Genomic DNA, 23,752 nt, shown 5'->3' on the forward strand with positions numbered 1-23,752 from the left:
GCAAATCATCCCCTCCCTGGGTGACCGGGGTCAAATCTAGGGCCTCAATCTCCGCGTACACGGGGGAGAGGCCAACTCCTGCCACCCCGGGGGCCTCTCCTCTAGGGCCCGCCTCGGGGTCTGCGGGGGGTTCGGGTAGCGTCCAGGCAGAAGGGGCGTCCTCAGAAGTCTCGGAGGGGAGGGTCTCCCGTGGAGGGGGGATTCTGCCCTCCAATGCCAGTCCGTCTTCCTCTCCCGACACCAGCGGATGGATCTCGCTCGTGGCCGTGGCGGGAGGCTCGATAGCAGTGCCTCCTTTCCTGGTCTTCCGGGGGGCTTCCGCGTCGGGTGGATGCAGCGGAGCTCGAGCCTTCCGCTTGCCTCGCTTCCCCTGGACTAGGGTCCAGCTCTCCATAGCATCATCTGGGGGCTGGTTAGCAGGGGTCGTGTCGGGGGGCGGAGGCGATGATTTAGGGGTTCGGGGAGGTAGCGGTGAGGCAACATGAGGGGCAGGGGTTTCTCCTTAGGGAGGGCCCTCTCCTATATCCGGTAATATCCTTGCCACACCTTCCTCCATAGGCTCTGTTGGATTGGTACTAGCAAGGGTGGAACTCCCTTGCTCGCCCGGGCGTTGTAGGGAAGGTATCTCTTGGGCCTGGACGGGAGCAGCGGTGGGTCGAGTAGGAGGAGGGTTGGTTTCAGGTGCTGGGCAGCCAGGGGCGTCGGCAGCGACGGGGCCGATGTCCTGCCGGGTCTCGGGGGTTTCGGGTGCCCCTTCCCCCCCGGGCCAAAGGGCAGTCTCTGCGGACGTGCCCCGCTGAACGGCAGAGGTAGCACCGGGCCTCTCCGGTAGAATAAAAGACCCGATAGCGGGCTCCCTCGTAGGGGACTAGAAAGGACCCCTCGAGCGCCTCTCCATCACGCGCCCCTGCCGGTGGTAGAAGCTGCACTTGCCGGCGGAACGAAAAAATGTGACGGAGGGTGGGGTCCTTGCAGCCCAACGGGAGAGGGCTAATGACAGAGACAAGTTTCCCCAGGGTGGAAAGAGCGGGTAACAGGGCAGCAATGGGTAAGAAGGGAGGAACGGAGGTAAGGACGAGGCGAACGCCCAGGTCTTCTAACGGTTCTAGGGGGACAAACACCCCCCCTACCGTCAGGCCCCTCTTTACCGCCTCCTGGGCGGCATCCTCCGAGGCTAAGAAGAAAACGACCTTCCCATACATCTTGGAGGCCGCCACAATAGCCGTGGGTCCTACCACCTTCGCCAACACCTGCACGTATGTCTCCACGTGGGGCGAGGCGGGCACCAGGAGGCAACGGACGCCATGCTTCCTGGTCAAGGCGGGGAAAGGGCCTCGGCCGCTGGTGATGGTGGCGGAGGCGGGCGAGATGACGAGGCAGCAGGCAGGGGGGAGCCTGCTGCCGCCCGGGCATACGTCCTGGGGGCCGACAGAGGGACAATCGCAGAGCTGGTGGAGGGAAATGCAGGGAGGGGCGCCACGGTTGATGACGAGGCCACAGCGGTGGGGGCAGCCCCTGCCATGGAGGGCTCAGTGGTTTTAGCGGGGCCCTTTCCTTTCCACCCGCCCTGGCCCTTCCGGCGAACCGGAGGGGGGGGGGTTTCCTAGAATCTGGGTGGGCGGTGGGTGCAGCAGCAGCAGCAGTGGCGGGGGGGACCTTGGGGGTCGGGCAGGGGTGGTGGTGGGGGAGGGACAACTAATTTTGTTGAAGCAGTCTCGCCCCTCTCGTTCCCCGCCATTGTGAGCAGGGAGAGACAGGGAGACACCGGAAGGAGGAGGGGGGAGGGGAGAAGCAGAGTAGCCCCTCCTTCCGCTAGGCTGCGGGCGGGGAGGGGGGGAAAAACAAAAACAGGGTCCGGTAATAGGGGCAAGTTGTGGGATAAGCAATCCGGGGGGGGGGGTGCAGACCCACACACGTTTGTCCAAAGAGTCTCGGTTGGTCGGCTATTATGTCCGGTCCGGAAGGCAAAGTTCAAAGCGAACAGCTGGATCCGAAAGGAGATGGCAGGTTGCCAGCAGGGACAGACGGCGGGGGGGCCGTGACAGTTGTAATAACGATGGGGGGGTAGGGGCACCGATGGATCGCGGGTGGGGATCTCCACGCCACACCCCCTGTGCCGCCACAAACGCAAGTAATCACAGTCAAACTCCCCCCCACGAGAGTATAATTCAGAAAATTACTCAGTCTTACGGCCCCTTCACAATGATTTATAGCTCTTCTGAATTATTTCTTCTGTCTGCTGAAATCTTCTTCTCCGGCTGTGTTGGCTGTGTTCCAAGGCTTCCGGCATGTTAAGAATGTTGTAAAGTCCGAGCTGCTGGCAAAACGGCTGGGTCTGGGGGTTTCCACTCCCCCCTCCGGACAGCAAATCGGCAATCTTCCCCCCCCTCCTCCGGGGGCTCAGCTGAGGCAAGTAGCTGCACCCGAAAGCAGGCATGGGGGGAGCGGGTGCTGGCAAGCTAAGGGCCGAAGCACGTAGACAGGAAAAAAGACACAAAAAATGAAAAGAAAACAAAAAAAGCGTCTGGCCCGGTCGGCGGGGAACTAAGGCAGGTGCAAAAAGTAAGAAAAATCCGGGCCAGGGGGCTTTAGGAAAGAACAGAAAGCAGATAGCTGAGGAGCAAGCAAAAGACGTTCCGTTTCCCAACAGGGAAGGTTCCAGAACCATCAGGAACCTTCTGGAGACCATTAAGACAGGTTGATTAGAACACCTGCAGCCATTCAAGAAGCTGCTAGAATCAATTAAGGAAGGCTAATCAAGGCACCTGGGTTTTAAAAAGGAGCTCACTTCAGTTTGTGGTGTGCGTGTGAGGAGCTGGGAGCAAGAGGCACTAGGAGCTGAGAGTGAGAATGCGGACTGTTGGAGGACTGAGGTGTACAAGCATTATCAGACACCAGGAGGAAGGTCCTATGGTGAGGCTAAAGAAGGTGTTGGGAGGAGGCCATGGGGAAGTAGCCCAGGGAGTTGTAGCTGTCACACAGCTGTTCCAGGAGGCAGTCTAGACAGCTGCATTCCACAGGGCCCTGGGCTGGAACCCGGAGTAGAGGGCGGGCCCGGGTTCCCCCCAAATCCTCCCAACTCCTGGTCAGACACAGGAGGAGTCGACCTGGACTGTGAATTCAGAAAAACAGCCAAGCTGAGGGCTGCTGTGAAGCTCCAAGGCGAGCAAATTCGCCAATAAGCGCAAGACCCACCAAGGTAGAGCAGGAACTTTGTCACATTGGGCATAAACTTATGCCCAAATAAATCTGTTAGTCTCTCAGGTGTTACAAGTACTCCTCGTTCTTTTTGCTGATACAGACTAACACGGCTACCACTCTGAAACCTGTCACCATTGCGGCTGAGTGACCGATACAAGAGTGTCACAGACAAAACAGGAAAATTATGCTTTGGGAGCTTTTCCCCCCCTGCCATGACAAACTTGTAGCTGTATAAATAATTTTATTTCACATTCTCCTGAAGAGTCTTGTGCTTGGGACTTCAATCATGGTAGCTACATTATTTTAGTTAAGACTTACTTCAACAAGAGCTATAGGCAGCATCAGCTTTAACAGTATGTCTCATAAGAAACAAATGCCTATTTAACCAGTTTCAAATGAGGTTAATTACCCTGTCTTTGTATTCATTGACAGTTGAAAGGCCACAGAACAGCTGGAGAGATCCCAGCCAATGTCAAAGCATGCTTTAGGATCAAGATGTCACAGAAGAGGAACAACAAGAGGGAGGTGGACCAACTCAGGGACAAATCAAGCAGAATACGGATATTAAGGTGTTCAAGTTCATTTTCTAGACACCACACAAAGAAGGAACGAAGCACAGACATACTCCAAAATTTGAGTAAGGCCTTTATATAGTCTGTGCACAACCATGTATTACACCAGGAAGTTTTCACCAGGACTGTATACAGCGTAACTGTAGCTGTGTCAGTCCCAGGATATTAGACCAGGGGTTCTCAAACCAGGGATCATGACCCCTCAGGGGGTCATGAGCTATCCGCTTCCTCCCCCAAATCCCACTTTGCCTCCAGCATTTATAATAGTGTTAAATATAAAAAAGGGTTTTAATTTATAAAGGGGGAGTGGGTCGCACTCAGGTTTGCTGTGTGAAAGGGGTCACCAATGCAAAAGTTTGAGAACCACTGTGTTAGAGAGACATGGTGGGTGAGAAAATTATATATACTAAATAATTGTTCCATCTTGAATGGTCAATTACAATGTGCGCTAACTACTTATGCTAAACAATCTGTTCCACCTTGCATTTTGCTGTGAAGCTGGGAGTACCTTTCCCAGACCTGAAGATGAGCTTTGTGTGGCTTGAAAGCTTCTCTCATTCACCAGGATTGGTAATTTATAGCTTAAATGTGTTATCAGAAATCAGTTTTTATTAACTTTGAAGATCAAGTGAGGAGGAACACACATTTTAGGTATGGGAACAAGGACACGGTGCACTTCCAGTGACTGCACAGACAAGTTAACAGTCCCTCTCTCTCACATATGGCATCTGCAGAACAACATTCTATAGATGCAGTTGTAGGTCCATAAGCCATTTCAAGGCCTCCTCTATAACATAGTGGACATCATTCAGTTCATCTTTGAATCTGCATTATGATGTGTTCAATGGTTTCCACGTTCTCCCCACAGTTCCATGAAGACGACTCTGATTTTCCACTTGTGCATCAAGTAGCTGCATCTTCCATGGTTTGTTTGGATGTGGTTCAACGTGGTCCGAAGTCTGCATGGCAAGTTGAAACTGGGAGGGAAGTTTGTCACATCAGTAAAAATGTACCTGTTTGGGACATAACAGCAATACTGGATCAGACCAATGGTCCATCTAGCCCAATATCCTGTCTTCCAACAGTAGCCAACGCCAGGTGCTTCAGAGGGAATGAACAGAACAGGCAAATTATCAAGTGATCCATCCCCTGTTGTCCACTCCCAACTTCTGGCAGTCACAAACTAGGGACACCCAGAGTGTGGGGCCCTAACCATCTTGGCTAGTAGCCATTGATGGACCTATTCTCCACAAGCTTACCTAATTCTTTTTGAACCCTGTTATATAGTTGTGGACTTCAAAACATTCACTGACGAGTTCCAAGGGTTGACTGTGTATTGTGTGAAATAGAACTTCCCTTTGTTTTAAACTTGCTCCACATTAATTTCATTGGCTGATCCCTAGTTCTTGTGTTATGGGAAGAAGTAAATAACACTTCCCTATTCATTTTCTCCACAACATTCATGATTTTATAGATCTCTATTATATTCCCCCCTTAGTCATCTCTTTTCCAAGCTGACCAGTCCCAGTCTTTATCTTTGAAAACTCGTGGCGAACGGGGGAAGTCCCGGATGACTGGAAAAAGGCTAATGTAGTGCCAATCTTTAAAAAAGGGAAGAAGGAGGATCCTGGGAACTACAGGCCAGTCAGCCTCACCTCAGTCCCTGGAAAAATCATGGAGCAGGTCCTCAAAGAATCAATCCTGAAGCACTTGCATGAGAGGAAAGTGATCAGGAACAGTCAGCATGGATTCACCAAAGGAAGGTCATGCCTGACTAATCTAATCGCCTTCTATGATGAGATTACTGGTTTTGTGGATGAAGGGAAAGCAGTGGATGTATTGTTTCTTGACTTTAGCAAAGCTTTTGACATGGTCTCCCACAGTATTCTTGTCAGCAAGTTAAAGAAGTTCGGGCTGGATGAATGCACTATAAGGTGGGTAGAAAGTTGGCTAGATTGTCGGGCTCAATGGGTAGTGATCAATGGCTCCATGTCTAGTTGGCAGCCGGTGTCAAGTGGAGTGCCCCAGGGGTCGGTCCTGGGACCGGTTTTGTTCAATATCTTCATAAATGATCTGGACGATGGTGTGGATTGCACTCTCAGCAAATTTGCGGATGATACTAAACTGGGAGGAGTGGTAGATATGCTGGAGGGCAGGGATAGGATACAGAGGGACCTAGACAAATTGGAGGATTGGGCCAAAAGAAATCTGATGAGGTTCAATAAGGATAAGTGCAGGGTCCTGCACTTAGGATGGAAGAACCCAATGCACAGCTACAGACTAGGGACCGAATGGCTAGGCAGCAGTTCTGCCGAAAAGGACCTAGGGGTGACAGTGGACGAGAAGCTGGATATGAGTCAGCAGTGTGCCCTTGTTGCCAAGAAGGCCAATGGCATGTATAAGTAGGGGCATAGCGAGCAGATCGAGGGACGTGATCGTCCCCCTCTATTCAACATTGGTGAGGCCTCATCTGGAGTACTGTGTCCAGTTTTGGGCCCCACACTACAAGAAGGATGTGGATAAATTGGAAAGAGTCCAGTGAAGGGCAACAAAAATGATTAGGGGTCTGGAACACATGACTTATGAGGAGAGGCTGAGGGAACTGGGATTGTTTAGTCTGCAGAAGAGAAGAATGGGGGGGGATTTGAAAGCCGCTTTCAACTACCTGAGAGGTGGTTCCAGAGAGGATGGTTCTAGACTATTCTCAGTGGTGGAAGATGACAGGACAAGGAGTAGTGGTCTCAAATTGCAGTGGGGGAGGTTTAGGTTGGATATTAGGAAAAACTTTTTCACTAGGAGGGTGGTGAAACACTGAAATGCGTTGCCTAGGGAGGTGGTGGAATCTCCTTCCTTAGAAGTTTTTAAGGTCAGGCTTGACAGAGCCCTGGCTGGGATGATTTAATTGGGGATTGGTCCTGCTTTTGAGCAGGGGGTTGAACTAGATGACCTCCTGAGGTCCCTTCCAACCCTGATATTCTATGATTCTTTTTAATCTGTCCTCATATGGAAGCTGTTCTATAGCCTGAGTCATCTTTGTTGCCCTTCTTTGTACCTTTTCCAATTCTAACAGAACCTCAAAAATATGAACATGAGTTAATGACCGACCGGTTAACCAGACACCATGTGAAACCAGAAGTAACCAATCAGGCAGGAGCGCAGACAGAAAAACAGCAAATACCATACTGTGCTTGTATTGCACCTTAAAGATAAGCACATCTGGGCTGCCTATCCCCACCCTACCTCCACCTCCATGCACGGGGCGCTCACTTACAGCTAGGAGGTTGCTGAGATTTGCAGACAAAGCTGTGAGCCCCCACTGCCAGCCCAAGGCAACCAGAGCAAGAGCAGCACTGGGGTATGCACTACTTTCTTGTAAGCCATGGGTGCTGTTTTCACCCCCACACCACCGGGAGGGTGACGTGCTGTTTTCACCACCACCCCTCCCAGCCAGGAGGGAAACAACCTTGCCCAGGCCAGGGAAAGAAGCTGCCTGCAAGGAAGCTGTTTAGTTGCCTCTGAAACCTGGCCCAGAGTGTGAACTGCTGGAGCCAGAGCTGCGTTTTGTTCAGAGTTATGGACAACCTCCATTCCCGCAGTGTCCATAACTCTGAGGTTCTACTGTATATCTTTTTTGAAATAGGGTAACAAGAATCGCATGCAGTATTCAAGGTGTGGGCATCCCATGGATTTATATAGCAGCATGATGATATTTTCTCTTTTTATCTATTGCTTTCCTAGTATTATTTAGCTTTTTTGACAACACGACAGGTGTTTTCAGAGAATTATCCACAAGAACTTCAAGATCTCTTTGAGTGGTAACAGCTAATATAGACACCATCATCATATGTATGCTTTTAAATGTGTATTACTTTGCATTTATCAACATTGAATTTTATCTGCCATTTTCTTGTCCACTCACCCAGTTTTGTGAGATCCCTTAGTAACTCTTCACAGTCTGCTTTGGATTTCACTGTCTGCAAATTTTGCCACTTCAGTTTACCCCCTTTCCAGATCAGTTATGTTTATATTAAACCTCTCTCCATTCTGAAAACTGACCATTTATTCCTCTCCTTTGTTTCCTGTCTTAACTAGTTGCTGATCCATCAGAGGATCTTCCCCTCTTTTACCATGACTGCTTACTTTCCTTAAGAGCCTTTGGTGAGGGACCTTCTCAAAGGCTTTCTGCAAGTCCAAGTACACTATATCTACTGGATCACCCTTGTCTACATGATTGTTGACCCCCTTCAAAGAATCATCATAGATTTGTAAAGGTAAATCATACCTTACCAAAGCCATGTTGACATTTCTCCAGTAAACTGTATTAATCTAGGTGTCTGAATTCTGTTCTTTACCATAGTTTCTACTAATTTTCCTGGTACTAAAGTTTGGCTTACCAGCCTGTAATTGCCAGGATCACCTCTGAAGCCTTTTTAAAAAACTGGTGTCTTATTAGCTATGCTCCAGTCTTCTGGTACAGAAGTTGATTTAACTGATAGGTTATATACCACACTTAGTAGTTACCCAATTTCATATTTGAGTTCCTTCAGAACGCTTGGGTGAATACCATCTGATCCTGGTGATTTATTACTGTTTATTTTATCAATTTGTTTCAAAAATCTCCTGTATTGACACCTCAGCCTGGTCCTAAAGAGCCTACCCTTAAAAAGAATGGCTCTGCTATGAAACTCTCTCACATTCTCTACTCTGAAGACCAATGCAAAGAATTTTAGATTCTCCCCAACAGCCTTGTCTTCCTTCATTGCTCCTTTAGCACCTTGAAAGTCAAGTGGCCCCACTGATTGTTCGGTAGGCTTCCTGCTTCAGATGTACTAATTTTTTTTTGCTGTAGGTTTGAATCTTTTGCTAGCTACTCTTCAAATTCTCTTTTGGCCTACCTAATTATACTTTTACACTTGACTTGCCAAAGTTTATGCTCCTTTCTATTTTCCTCACATGCTCGGGATTTAACTGATCGCCATATTTGGAGTTGGGAAAGAATTTTCCCCAGATCAGATAGGCAGAAAACCCCAGATTCTCTGCCATCCTCTGCAGCATGGGACACAGGTCACTTGCACGTTTAAACTAATATAAGTAGTGAATTCGCTGTAACCTGATGTCTTTAAACCATGATTTGAGAACTTCAGTAACTCAGCCAGAGGTTGGGGTCTATTACAGTAATGCGTGGGTGAGGTTCTGTGGCCTGTCATGTGCAGGAGGTCAGGTTCTCACAAAATTTTTGGTGGTCTCAGAGTGCAGCCACCAATTTTTGCTGGTGGACAGACATTTTCCTAATACGCTTGATTAACTTTAGGAAAAGCAAATTAATATGCACATATACATGTCCAAATCAGTGGGGTTTTTTGGTAGACTCAATAATAAAAATTTAAAGTTCTATTTTGGTGCCCCTGGTCCCTGCTGCCTCCCCTGGCCCACCACCCATCCATCGCCTCTGGTCCCCAAGGCTCCCCATTGCCCACCACCACCACCACTGCCCCAACTCCCTTCTGCAGCCTCAAACCCCAGGCTCACCCCACTCCTTGCCTCTTGATGACAGCACCCAGTAACGCCAGTCCTCCTGAAGCCCAGAGCGGGAGCTCCACAGCTGGAGGGGGGGGGAGGCTGGCGGCACACGCAGAGAGGGCTGAAACCTGGAGTTCCACCATTCCAGGGGGCTGGAGCCCACAGCCCGAAGCTGCGGGGGGGAAGGGGGGGTGAGGAGGGAATGAAGCCTGCTGCCACCAGAGCCCCTGGTTGCTGCAGGGAGGGCCGCTGCTTTGCCCCCCCCGCCCCCATCTCTGCCCAGGAGGCTGTCATGGTTGCAGGAAAAACCCCTGGTGGCAGTACTGATAGTCTCTTCTGACTTTAAATTAAAAAAAAAAAATTGAGTAGGATTTAACTTCCAGGTTTTAAAAAAAGATGTCTTTTTGCCTCTGCTTCTTTTACTTTGATTAGTCATGGTGGCACCTTTTGGGTCCTTTTGCTAGGTTTTTAAATTTGGGACATGTGTTTCATTTGAGCCTCTATTATGGTGTTAAGAAGTTTCCATGCAGCTTGCAGGCATTTTTATGAGTGTTCCTTTTAACTAGCTTCCTCATTTTTGTGTAGTTCCTCTTTCTGAAGTTAAATGCTACTGTGGTAATTTCCCACACACATGGATTTTACAACTAATTCTATTATGGTCGCTATTACCGAGTGATTCAGTTACATTCACCCGTTGGATCAGGATTCTCTGCATCACTTAGGACTAAATAAAGAATTGCCTCTTCCCCTTGTCGGTTCTGGGACTAGCTGTTCCAAGCAACAGTCATTTATGGTGTCTAGAAATTTTGTCTCTGCATCCCTTCCTGATGTGACATGTACCCAGTCAATATGGGGATACCAATAATGGGGGATTTCAATTGCGTTTTCTATTTTTATAGCCACTAATTTCCTGGAGCATTTCACAATCACCATCCTGGTCAGGTCTTCAGTAGTATATTCCTACTGTTACAGTCTTATTCAAGCATGTATTTTCTATCCATATCTGGATTCTGTGATAGTTTGACTCTATGCTTTCATGATCTACTCTGTCATTCCTATATATTTTGTATCCTGGGATTACTGTGTCAGTAGATGATGCCCACACACTTTCCCATTCCCTGGCTGGATCCAGAGACATGAAGAAGTCACATGTGGTCCATAACTGTTTTTGTGATTTCAGGCATTATTGGGGTATGTTATCCATAGCTACCCAGATAGAGAGGTCTAGGCAGTCTTCAGCACATTTACGTTCTCATGCTATGGCTATATCTTGACAGATAGCAAAACACAAACTTCAGCTAATACAGAAACCCATAATAGAAGTGTTGATTTTAAAAGTTCCCATGATGATTCACATGTGTAAAGACAGCTGAATTGGACAAGTTCGTTATGGCATCTTCTTGTCCACAAAAATGCACAGTACTCTGCAACTAAATACACCATGGCCAAGGCCAAAGTTTGTAGCACCAGGCCTGTTGATTCCCAGCTGGTTCCAGTTAACTTCTGAATCATGTTGATGCAAGTCTTCACTTTAGAGGCTTCTTTCTTGAGGTGGCTGGCATCCACAGTGGGCCCCATTCGGTTCAGAATCATACACTCCATCACTTTGTGCTCAAAAGGGAGATTAGCCTGTAACTAGAAGGGTGATCTGCAGGTTTTCCAGGCTTTAGAAGTGCAATGACAGTGGCTTCTCACCACACACCAGGGATTTCACCAGTCTACAGGATGTTGGTGAAAATCTGCTTCATACATTTCCATACCAGCAGACCCAGATTATATAGGAACTCAGAACAGACATCTTTTCCTGCTGCTTTTCCCAATTTTGTGGCTACAGTGGCTGCATCAATCTCCTCACCTGTGAATGGTTCTTTGGGACACGAATACATATGGACATCACCTGCCCAAGCTGATGCTGTGGTACTGTTTGTCCACTAATTGTTTTGACAGCCACAAAAGTTTAGCAGCGATAGCACCGATTTTAGCACTGTATGTATGTATTTTAGCACTGAAGTAGCACTGTATGTAAGGGAGCAGTATGACTGCTCAGAGCTCCGGTACGAAACTGCAGAAAAACCTGAGTGTCTCTGGATTAAGTTTAGAAGTGTGTGCAACAAGAGTGATGTAGTGGTGGGAGTCTGCTATAGACCACCGGACCAGGGGGATGAGGGGGATGAGGCTTTCTTCCGGCAGCTCACGGAAGCTACTAGATCGCATGCCCTGATTCTCATGGGTGACTTTAATTTTCCTGATATCTGCTGGGAGAGCAATACAGCGGTGCATAGACAATCCAGGAAGTTTTTGGAAAGCGTAGGGGACAATTTCCTGGCGCAAGTGCTAGAGGAGCCAACTGGGGGGGCGCTTTTCTTGACCTGCTGCTCACAAACCGGGTAGAATTAGTGGGGGAAGCAAAAGTGGATGGGAATCTGGGAGGCAGTGACCATGAGTTGGTTGAGTTCAGGATCCTGACGCAGGGAAGAAAGGTAAGCAGCAGGATACGGACCCTGGACTTCAGGAAAGCAGACTTCGACTCCCTCAGGGAACGGATGGCCAGGATCCCCTGGGGGACTAACTTGAAGGGAAAGGAGTCCAGGAGAGCTGGCTGTATTTCAAGGAATCCCTGTTGAGGTTACAGGGACAAACCATCCCAATGAGTCGAAAGAATAGTAAATATGGCAGGCGACCAGCTTGGCTTAATGGTGAAATCCTAGGGGATCTTAAACATAAAAAAGAAGCTTACAAGAAGTGGAAGGTTGGACATATGACCAGGGAAGAGTATAAAAATATTGCTCGGGCATGTAGGAATGTTATCAGGAGGGCCAAATCGCACCTGGAGCTGCAGCTAGCCAGAGATGTCAAGAGTAACAAGAAGGGTTTCTTCAGGTATGTTGGCAACAAGAAGAAAGCCAAGGAATGTGTGGGCCCCTTACTGAATGAGGGAGGCAACCTAGTGACAGAGGATGTGGAAAAAGCTAATGTACTCAATGCTTTTTTTGCCTCTGTTTTCACTAACAAGGTCAGCTCCCAGACTGCTGCGCTGGGCATCACAAAATGGGGAAGAGATGGCCAGCCCTCTGTGGAGATAGAGGTGGTTAGGGACTATTTAGAAAAGCTGGACGTGCACAAGTCCATGGGGCCGGACGAGTTGCAGCCGAGAGTGCTGAAGGAATTGGCGGCTGTGATTGCAGAGCCATTGGCCATTATCTTTGAAAACTCGTGGCGAACCGGAGAAGTCCCGGATGACTGGAAAAAGGCTAATGTAGTGCCAATCTTTAAAAAAGGGAAGAAGGAGGATCCTGGGAACTACAGGCCAGTCAGCCTCACCTCAGTCCCTGGAAAAATCATGGAGCAGGTCCTCAAAGAATCAATCCTGAAGCACTTGCATGAGAGGAAAGTGATCAGGAACAGCCAGCATGGATTCACCAAGGGAAGGTCATGCCTGACTAATCTAATCGCCTTTTATGATGAGATTACTGGTTCTGTGGATGAAGGGAAAGCAGTGGATGTATTGTTTCTTGACTTTAGCAAAGCTTTTGACACGGTCTCCCACAGTATTCTTGTCAGCAAGTTAAGGAAGTATGGGCTGGATGAATGCACTATAAGGTGGGTAGAAAGCTGGCTAGATTGTCGGGCTCAACGGGTAGTGATCAATGGCTCCATGTCTAGTTGGCAGCCGGTATCAAGTGGAGTGCCCCAAGGGTCGGTCCTGGGGCCGGTTTTATTCAATATCTTCATAAATGATCTGGACGATGGTGTGGATTGCACTCAGCAAATTTGCGGATGATACTAAACTGAGAGGAGTGGTAGATACGCTGGAGGGGAGGGATAGGATACAGAAGGACCTAGACAAATTGGAAGATTGGGCCAAAAGGAATCTGATGAGGTTCAATAAGGATAAGTGCAGGGTCCTGCACTTAGGACGGAAGAACCCAATGCACAGCTACAGACTAGGGACCGAATGGCTAGGCAGCAGTTCTGCCGAAAAGGACCTAGGGGTGACAGTGGACGAGAAGCTGGATATGAGTCAGCAGTGTGCCCTTGTTGCCAAGAAGGCCAATGGCATTTTGGGATGTATAAGTAGGGGCATAGCGAGCAGATCGAGGGACGTGATCGTTCCCCTCTATTCAACATTGGTGAGGCCTCATCTGGAGTACTGTGTCCAGTTTTGGGCCCCACACTTCAAGAAGGATGTGGATAAATTGGAGAGAGTCCAGCGAAGGGCAACAAAAATGATTAGGGGACTGGAACACATGAGTTATGAGGAGAGGCTGAGGGAGCTGGAATTGTTTAGCCTGCAGAAGAGAAGAATGAGGGGGGATTTGATAGCTGCTTTCAACTATCTGAAAGGGGGTTCCAAAGAGGATGGATCCAGACTGTTCTCAGTGGTAGCAGATGACAGAACAAGGAGTAATGGTCTCAAGTTGCAATGGGGGAGGTTTAGATTGGATATTAGGAAAAACGTTTTCACTAAGAGGGTGGTGAAACACTGGAATGCGTTACCTAGGGAGGTGGTAGAATCTCCTTCCTTAGAGGTTTTTAAGGTCAGGCTTGACAAAGCCCTGGCTGGGATGATTTAACTGGAAATTGGTCCTGCTTCGAGCAGGGGGTTGGACTAGATGACCTTCTGGGGTCCCTTCCAACCCTGATATTCTATGATTCTATGATTTTCACCTGCAGCGTGGTGGCATGTGTGGTATTTGTAGCCCGCAACTGTCTCAGCAGGTTACAAGTGTGTCTGCTCCAGTGTGTGAAGTTTAGACCTTCTACACATTCAAACCACCATTTCTGCCTTGCTGCATGCAGCGACACCAGGAGGGCTTTGCCAATTTCTGGGTCCCTACACATCATATTTGTGGAGGAGCTCCTGGCTCTCTGCAGCCCAGCAAGGAACATATGGTGACCTGTCTCCCAGGGGATGTTCTTTGTGACTGAGATTAGGAGTGCAGCAAAACAGTCAAAAGTCTTTGGCATTGGAGGGTGGGAGAGGAGAGAACGTGGGAGACTGTATTGTCCGCAGTCATTGTGAATGTGGTACAGTCTGCTTTTTTGAAGTTCTAGCACAATGCTGGTTTTGAGTAGAGAACTGGGATTAGGATGCCAATACGGGTCAGTACTGGTCTGTGCTGGCTGTTCGGAAAGTCATTAAGGACAATCCACAATGCAGGCATGTGTGCCCCTGTATCATCTTTAGAGATGAACCTCAGGTCAGTAAAGTATCCTCTGACCCACCCTGTGGAATGGAAAGTGATGTGCTGTTTAGAATCACAAAGGAGGAGCATACCCTTTGCCAACACCCAGTTGGTCTGTTCTTCACCTGCAATGTTGTTTGCATAGCCCCATTGTGTGGTGACTATTGAAGTCACCCACAAATACAGCAAGATACTGTGCAATTTGCAGAGCTGGCCGAGGCCACTGTCCATCACGTGGTTTATATATAATGAGAATGATGGTTAGCTTGCCAATGCACAGGGAGATTGTAGTGGTTTCTGTGTGCACTGCAGGAGGTAGAACCACATATTCTTTGATCTCTTGCTGCAACATTCCCCAGGCCGCAACCGGAACTGCAGAGTCCCGTTAGCTCTTCAGCCTGGGATGCCTTTTACGCTGCTTTGCTAGGCAACAGCGAACCCCTCCAGATACTGCTCACTCACAGCCACCAGCATGCAAAGTCACTCCCAGCTGAGTACATTGCACTCCTTATCAGTACACAGCCCAGGAAGGTAATGATCCAATCAGCAGTCCAAATTCAGTGATGAATCCTGGTCATGTGCCACCTGAGGGAAGTTGCGCATATGCTAGGAATAAGTAGTTCAGTGTTCTGCTCATAACATCAGTGAATGCCTGAAGAGCGATATAAGGTGTAGAGAAGGAGAGGTAGCTAGAGGTGTTTTCCTCCCCCTTCTTATTCTCCAAACCTTGTGTACTGGAAAAATCCTTGCTGGGTCACATGGGCACGCAGTTCCATGGCATATGCAAGCACCAAACTGTCCTCCAGACGAATTGTAAATTTCCTGTTTACAACTCCCCTGATGGAAAATCTCTGATTAAGCAGGTAATGGCACTTTAGCACTTCACTGGTGTGCTAGTGCATCTTTGTCTCTGAGGAAATGGCTTATGGGTACTACTCAGAATCATAACATTTCAGTAACAATCATACAACAAAATCTCATAATTACACATGCATCCGATGAAGTGAGCTGTAGCTCACGAAAGCTTATGCTCAAATAAATTGATTAGTCTCTAAGGTGCCACAAGTCCTCCTTTTCTTTTTGCGAATACATACTAAAACGGCTGCTACTCTGAAACATGTAATGTTGTTACACCCATTTCAACAGGATAATATTCAGCAGACTGAGTTTTCAAATTGTTGCTGGCACCCAGTGCCAGAGGCGAACAACAGCAGGGGTTCGTTACCTGGTGTGCGTCACCCAATAATCACAAAGGGGTGGAGAAGCAGAAAAGCAGCTGCAAACAAGCTACAGGGAGAATAGAATCTCAAATCCTGCACACAGAGCAGGAAGTTACACAGGCTTTTATACATCCTTTCTTCAGCATACTTATCCAATAGCAAGCTGCCCTAAGTATCCATATAGCCAGCCAATCCAGTTACCAGATAGTTCCCTTGTTCTCTGTACCATCTGTTAAACCATACATAAAGCTGCTTTATTCAGCATTGTTCTTCCATATCTGCCCTGTTTGGCCTTGTTTAGTTTCAGGCAGTCTGACTCTGCAACATATCGTTGCAGATCCTCAGCATAACTGCTGCAAGTGCCTCCAGGCAGGGGGGCGGCCGCCAAGGACAGTTGGGCCTACTATGCATAACTGCTGCGAGTGCCTCCAGGCGGGGGCGCCGGGGCCAAGGACACCTGGGCCTAGTGCGAGGGGGCTTCATCGACACTCGTGGTCTTCCATCCCCTCTAGTTACCTAGTGGCCATGCCCAGTGTCCCCAACAACTACTCCCTCCTTTGAGAGCACTCAACAGCCTTGGCTCTGAGTTTTCTCACTTGGGCTACTTATTTCTTTACAATAGGACTTTGCATAAGCACTTTGTGAAAGCCCTGAAGAGAATGACTTATTAACTTTTGCAAAAGGGCTCCTGACACATGATACTGCACAGCATAATACCATTAATACAAGCAATACAGGAAAGAGAAGTTTCAATAACAGGCTAAATAAACCACCAAGCCAAAACTACAAACCCCAGCCTGAAAACAAGGTTTGTAACCAATCACTCTCAGGGGCAGTATAGGCAACCTGTGCTCCGGCTCGGGCATGGGCCTCAGCCTGTACCACCTTTTCATAGATTTCATAACTGCTATCATTTACATATACATAATATCGGGGCCCGACGACCCTCCCCTCCGAGACCCTTGAGGAAGCCCCTTCTGTCCTGACACTACCCGAAGCCCCCGTGAAACCCAAGGCAACTGTCGTGGCAGGTGCCGGCGGGGAGAACCCCGGGGCAGCAGAAAGTGTCCTCTCCTCCATGTTCGAGGAGATCGAGGCCTTAGATCTGACCCCGGTCGCCCAGGGGGAGGACAACCTTTTGCCAGTAAATCTCGATCTGGGTGACCTGACTCCACCCCTCTTTTCCCCATGCTCCCTCCCCTTAACTGCTGCTTCCGCTCCCACTTCCGAGGAGCCCCTGGACTGCTCCACCAACCCAGCCGCTGTTGGCACCCCGCTGACGACCACCGAGCCTGCTCAGGTGACAGCCGGTGCCACGCGGCCAGGACACGAGTCACCAGGGGCACCCCCCGTTGGTGCAGCGCAATCGACTTCCTTCCCGGGCGGGGGCCCTACAGAAGATAATCCACCTCCTGATGCTGTGGCCACTAAATGTACCACAGAGCGCGCGCCCAGCGTCACTGAGAGCTCCCTCCCCACCCCCTTAACCCTTGAGCATGATCGGGAGGCGCCAGCATCCAGCTGCTTGCCTCCCAAAACCCAGAACCTCGCCTCTGCTCCTGCCCCTATCCAATTTACCTCCTGCAGTGTCATTGCTGCCCCCGGGGCTGTCTCCTTCCCTTTCCCAACTGATGACCCCCAGGGAGCGGCCTTTGTGTTCTCCTATCCTGACCCATTAGGAGCTGCTACTTTCCCTCCACTGCCCCCTATCGCCCCAGAGCTTGAGGCGGGCCTAGGAGCTCCAGCCCATCAGGCACCCCATCGGGGGTCCGCACCCTGCTTGTCCGTTTTAGTGGACCACAGGGCTGCCCCAATGGCCCCGTTGGGGAATAACCGGGAAACTGTAACCCCACCCCCCATGAGCTGCGAGGAGAGCTGCGGAAGTTTTTACAGGATGTCCGTGGCTCCTGCAACAAGGTACAACTTACTCTCCAGCGAGGGGGTGACTTTTCTCAAATCCTCCGGGCCACAAGGGCCCTCATGGGGGAAGGTAAAGGGATGGGGAAGCAGGATTCCGCGGCCCACTGGCGGGTCCGCGTCTTCCGTGAACAATTACTCACCTACGGGACGGGTCACGGACTGCTGTGCAGCCCACTGGGAGATGCGAGCATCCCTGCCAGTGAGAAGCCCCCCAACCCTCCCCATGACACCTCTTACCATCGCAACGTTGAATACCCAGGGCTGTAAGATGGCTCTCCACAGAGTACCCTCCCTCCCGAAGGAAGGAGAGCACCTGGGACCTGCGGTTTTCCTGCAGGAGACCCATACGGATCTGACCACCGAAGACAGTTGACAGCTGGAGTGGGGGGGACAGGGTCTACTTTAGCCATGCCACGGTTCGACAGGCTGGAGTGGCGACCCTATTCTCCCCCAACCTACGGCCCGAGGTGCTAGGGGTCGCCGAGGCCATGCCGGGTCGCCTGCTGCATCTCCAGGTCCGTATGGAGGGGCTCATGGTTAACCTCGTTAACGTCTATGCCCCGACATCGGGCCCAGAGCGGCTATGATTCTATCAGCAGGTGTCCGCCTTCCTCGGCGCCTTAGATTCTCACGAGTGCCTGGTCCTGGGAGGAGACTTTAATACCACCCTCAAGGAACAGGACTGCTTGGGGACCGAGCGGAGCCCGGGTGCCAGGGACACCCTCCGGGAGATAGTTGAACATCACTCCCTAGTGGACATCTGGCATGATCACCACCCTGATGACACTTCCACATTCACCTTTGTCCGGGTGGAAGCCCATCGGTCGAGCCACTCCTGGTTGGACCGCATTTATTTATCACGCTTCCATCTCTCACGAGCCCACACCTCCAGCATTCGGCTGGCCCCATTTTCTGACCATCATCTAGCCACCGTGACAGCCTCCCTCTGTGCAGAGAGGCCAGGGCCGGCCTATTGGCATTTTAACAACAGCCTGTTGGAGGATGAGGGCTTCGTGGAGTCCTTCCTGGAATTCTGGCTGGCCTGGCGAGGGCAGCGGCGTGCTTTTCCCTCGGCGCGGCGGTGGTGGGACCTGGGGAAGGTGTGCACCAGGGTTTTCTGCCGCGACTACACCCGGGGCACCAGCCGACAGAGAAATGCAGCAATAGAGCAGTTGGAACGGGAGGTCTTAGAGCTGGAGAGACGTCTGGCCGCCAGCCCCGAGGACCCACTCCTCTGCGGAGTGTGCCAGGAGAAGCCCGTCGGGCCTGGGGCGCCTTTGTTCGATCCCGCATCCGCCTCCTTCGGGAGATGGATCGTGGTTCCCACTTCTTCTATGCCCTGGAGAAAACGAGGGGGGCCAAGAAACACATCACCTGCCTCCTGGCAGAAGACGGCACCCCCCTCACGGAACCGGTGGAGATGCGTGGGAGGGCCCGAGCCTTCTACGCAAGTCTTTTCTCCCCGGATCTGACCAACCCTGGCGTTTGCAGAGTGCTCTGGGAGGAGCTCCCTACGGTCAGCGTGAGCGACCAAGACCGACTAGAGTTGCCTCTCACTCTGGCCGAGTTCTCGGAAGCCCTCTGTCATATGCCCACTAATAAGTCTCCAGGCACGGACGGGCTGACCGTGGAGTTCTACCGCGTGTTTTGGGACGTCCTCGGCCCAGATCTAGTCATCATCTGGGCTGAGTCTCTGCAGAGCGGGGTCCTCCCTCTTTTGTGCAGGCGAGCTATGCTCGCCTTACTGCTGTAGAAGGGGGACCGCCGCGATTTACAAAATTGGCGTCCCGTCTCGCTCCTCAGCACAGACTACAAAATCGTAGAGAAAGCAATCTCGCTGCGGCTAGGGTCTGTGCTGGCGGACATGATCCACCCAGATCAGACCTACACCGTCCTGGACCGCAGTATCTTTGATAACCTACTACTGGTTCAGGACCTTTTGGAACTCGGGTGTAGAGACTGTCTGTTCATTCGCCCTCCTGTCCCTAGATCAGGAGAAGGCTTTCGATAGGGTGGACCACGGGTACCTCCTGAGCACTCTGCAGGCGTTTGGCTTCGGACCCCAGTTTGTGGGTTTTCTCCGGGTGATGTACGCTTCTGCAGAGCGTCTGGTTAAGCTCAACTGGACCCTGACTGAACCGGTCAACTTCGGGCGAGTAGTACGGCAGGAGTGCCCCCTCTCGGGCCAGCTGTATGCTCTGGCGATTGAGCCCTTCCTCTGTCTTCTCCGCAGGAGGTTGACAGGGTTGGTGCTGCGGGAGCCGGAGCTGCGGCTGGTCCTGTCTGTGTACGCTGATGATGTGCTCCTCATGGTCCAGGACCCGGGCGACTTGGCCATCTATTCGGCAGCCTCCTCCGCCTGGGTCAACTGGGTCAAGAGCTCTGTCTTGGCGGTAGGAGACTGGCAGCAGGTGAGCTCCCTCCCACCCAGGCTTCAGAGCATCCGATGGAGCGCGGGTCCGCTGCTCTACCTTGGCGTTTACCTTTCTGCCATGCATCCCTCTCCGCCAGAGAACTGGGAAAACTTAGAGGGCGGGGTGATAGAGCGGCTCCGGAAATGGACGGGACTACTCCGATGTCTCTCCCTCCGAGGGAGAGAGCTGGTGCTTAATCAACCAGTCCTGTCCATGCTCTGGTACTGGCTGAACACCCTGGTCCCGGCCTCAGGTTTCCTGACCAGCCTCCAGACATCGATTCTGGGGTTCTTTTGGTCAGGAACGCACTGGGCCCCTGTAGGGGTTCTTCATCTACCCCTGAAGGAAGGAGGACAGGGCCTGAAGTGTCTGCACACTCAGGTCTGCGTCTTCCGCCTCCAGGCCCTACGGAGGCTCCTTCATGGTGCAGGCAGTTCGGCGTGGAACATACTGGCGCACGCCATCCTGCGCCGCATCTGAGGGCTCCGATATGACCAGCAGCTCTTTTATCTCTGTCTTCCGCAAGACCTCTCCGGGCTGCCAGTCTTCTACCAGGACCTGCTTCGGACTTGGAAATTGTTTTTAACCACCAGGTCCGTGGCGGCCACCGAGGGGGTAGATCTCCTCACAGAGACCCTGCTACACAACCCCAGCTCCATGTGCAGGTGGTGGAGTCCCGCTCGGTGCGCCAGAGCTTGATCCTGGCAGAAGTCACGAGAGTCGGAGACCTCCTGGACTACGACCGGGGAGGCTGGCTGGATCCCGACGCTCGCTCGGCGCATGGGGCTCTCCAGACCTCGTACCCCCTGGCGCGTACTTCAGGAGGTGAAGGCCGCATTGCCGCCCACTGCTACAGCTTACCTCGATTGGGTCCTGCTCGAGGGCACGCCCCACCCACCCTCTACCCCAGGCCCGCCGGACCTTTTAATTGGACCCCTGCCCCGTAGACCCAATCGACCCCCCCACCCCTTTATGGCGAGCCGGCTGCATGAACTGCAGCCGGTATGCCTCCAAACTACGCCAAGGAAACATCTATACATGCTCGTGCTCCACACCCTTCGCGCCCTCACCCTAGTGTCCCGCCCCAACACAAAGTGGCAAGACCTTCTGCCACCTTTGGAGGGTGAGCAGCCCCCGTGGGCCAGCCTATATTCCACCTTGGTTCCGAGGCCCGTCGGAGACATCAGTTGGCGGCTCCTTCACGGAGCTGTGAGCACGGGTACATACTTGGCACATTTCACCCCCATCCCAGATACTTGTCCCTTTTGTGGTGTGAGGGAAACCCTGGCACACGTATATTTGGAGCGTGCCAGGCTGCAGTCTCTGTTCTGGCTCCTCACAAATCTTTTATTACGTTTTTGGTTGCATTTTTGCCCAAACTTTTTTATTTATGCACTCCCCATCCGTGGCCTCACAAAATCGCAGGATCTCCTAGTTAACCTCCTCCTGGTCCTGGCTAAAATGGCCATCTATAAAACCAGAGAGAGGAGGTTGGCCGATGGAGTTTCCTGTGACTGTGGGGCCGTTTTCTGATCCTCAGTCCGTTCACGTATCCGGACGGAGTCCACCAACTCCCTTGATGCTTTTGAGGAGCGGTGGGCGCTGTCCGAAGTTCTCTGCTTGGTGTCCCCGTCCGGCTCCCTTTGTTTTGAGCCTTTGATTGGAGGAGAGAGTAAGGGACCCCAGCCCCAGCTGCTGCAGACACCACCACCTTAGAGGGGTCCTTTCACACCTGGGTTCACGTGCCCCGCCCCCCCCCCCCCCCCGGTTGTCTACCCCATAGCCTGCCCCTTTCGTTGGGTGCTTTCAGAGGAGGGAATTGTTGGTGACACTCGGGCGTGACACCAGGTAACTCGAGGGGGTGGCAGACCTTGAGAGTCGATGAAGCCCCCTCGCTCTGGACTACCAGGTAACTCGGAAGGGTGGAAGACCCCTTCTCTGGGCCCAGGCAAGCTTGAACACTTCCCTCCCCTGAAGCTAATGAGAAAACAACTGTAATTGGTTGCTGTGTTACAAAACAAAACAGCATATGCAATGTGTAAGTGTGTTATGCAAATAAAAAAATACCTTTTTTGCTTAAAAAAAAAAACTACTCTCCTATAGCCATCTGGCCCGACCCTGTCTCACTAGTTATACATTACAGAGTACTTTGCAACTATTCACTGATCTAGCTAGGTTCTTACAGTCACACCTACGACCCTTGTATCTGATCACCTCCCATAAGTAGTTTTAGAGACACTTCTGTTAACAAAAACAAGTGGGTTTTAGCCCACAAAAGCTTATGCTCAAATAAATGTATTAGTCTCTAAGGTGCCACAAGGACTCCTCATAGTTTTTGCTTATACAGACTAACACAGCTCCCATTCTGTTAACAAAAATCTTCCCTATTGAGATCACAAATATGACCATCGCATAACTAAAGCCCAAATCTCTATTACTACAATATAAAGGTATTTGAAAGACTTCAGAAAGTTCATTCCCTCTTGCTTGTTGATCAACTCCACCAAACAAATGCAACATGTAAAGCTCGGGTACCAGGCAATACACAGTCCTGCCACAGCCTCCCCACAACAGCCACTCCCGCCACAGCCCCCCCCGTCCCCCGCGATGCCGCGCTAGGCGAGACCCCTCCGGGCAGCCCCGCCACAACCCACCCCCCCGCGATGCCCCGCTAGGCGAGACCCCTCCGGGCAGCCCCGCCACAGCCCCCCCCCGCGATGCCCCGCTAGGCGAGACCCCTCCGGGCAGCCCCGCCACAACCCACCCCCCCGCGATGCCCCGCTAGGCGAGACCCCTCCGGGCAGCCCCGCCACAGCCCCCCCCCATCCCCCGCGATGCCCCGCTAGGCGAGACCCCTCCGGGCAGCCCCGCCACAACCCACCCCCCGTCCCCCGCGATGCCGCGCTAGGCGAGACCCCCACAGGCTGGGTGCAGCCTACCCCCCACTGAGGCAAGCGGCGCCCAGAACTGGCGCAATCTCTCTCTCGTATCCCTCTTTCGAGACCACCCCCCAGCGCCCAGTGTCCCCGGCGGGCCACCCCAGTCCAGCGGGATGACAGATCAGAGACCCCCGGCCCCTCACTCCGGTAAGCCCCCGCCAGCCGGGCTCCAGGAGGGCGGGCGGGTCCCGGCGGCCCCCACGTCCCGCTCCCCACGCTACCTCCCGGGTGGTGACCTCCTCCTTCTCGGAGATCTTCAGCAGTAACCGGTCGTTCTCCAGCTCCAGCGCCCGCACCCGGTCGATGTAGACGGCCAGGCGGTCATTGAGCTGCCGCAGATCCTCCTTCTCCTGCAGCCGGGAGATGCGGGCGGGGGAGAGCGGGGTCCCGCCGGGGGCGGCGCGGCTTGGGGTGCCCGACATGGCTCTTGCTTCGCGGGACAAGCAAGCGGCGGGCTCATTCAATCCAGCCGCACTGAGGGAGGGAACGGCAAGATGGCGGAGGCCACCGCCTCCCCGCTGCGCGGCGCCACCTGGGAAATGAAGTCTCCGCACCAAGATGGCCGCTGGCGGCTGGGCTCTGGGAGCGGCCGCGGGGGGCGGGGAATCAAGGATGGCGGGAACCCCTATCGCAGAGCATGCTGGGGATTGTAGTCACAACCTGGCCTCCATTTTGTGGCCCGATGCCAGCAACCCTGCGTCTGACTCCGCGCAGGATCTGTCAGTTCTTATTTCCCGCGTACAAGGCTGCGCTGGGAGGTGCCGTGGCCCTGGGCAAGGG

The 23,752-nt window shown here is 51.9% G+C and overlaps 1 protein-coding gene across 1 annotated transcript in view; it reads right to left on the reverse strand.

Annotated features, from left to right (window-relative positions):
- Positions 1 to 23,496, reverse strand: part of LMNB2 (lamin B2) — a 107,620-nt gene extending 84,124 nt beyond the window's left edge. Inside the window, exon 1 of the mRNA XM_073324001.1 lies at positions 23,194 to 23,496. Coding sequence (XP_073180102.1) covers positions 23,194 to 23,394 — 201 coding nt within the window. The 5' untranslated portion in view covers positions 23,395 to 23,496. The remainder of the gene's footprint in view (positions 1 to 23,193) is intronic.
- Between the last annotated feature and the right edge of the window lie 256 nt (positions 23,497 to 23,752).

Source organism: Lepidochelys kempii, chromosome 25 (assembly GCF_965140265.1).
Source record: "Lepidochelys kempii isolate rLepKem1 chromosome 25, rLepKem1.hap2, whole genome shotgun sequence".
Taxonomy (NCBI): domain Eukaryota; kingdom Metazoa; phylum Chordata; order Testudines; family Cheloniidae; genus Lepidochelys; species Lepidochelys kempii.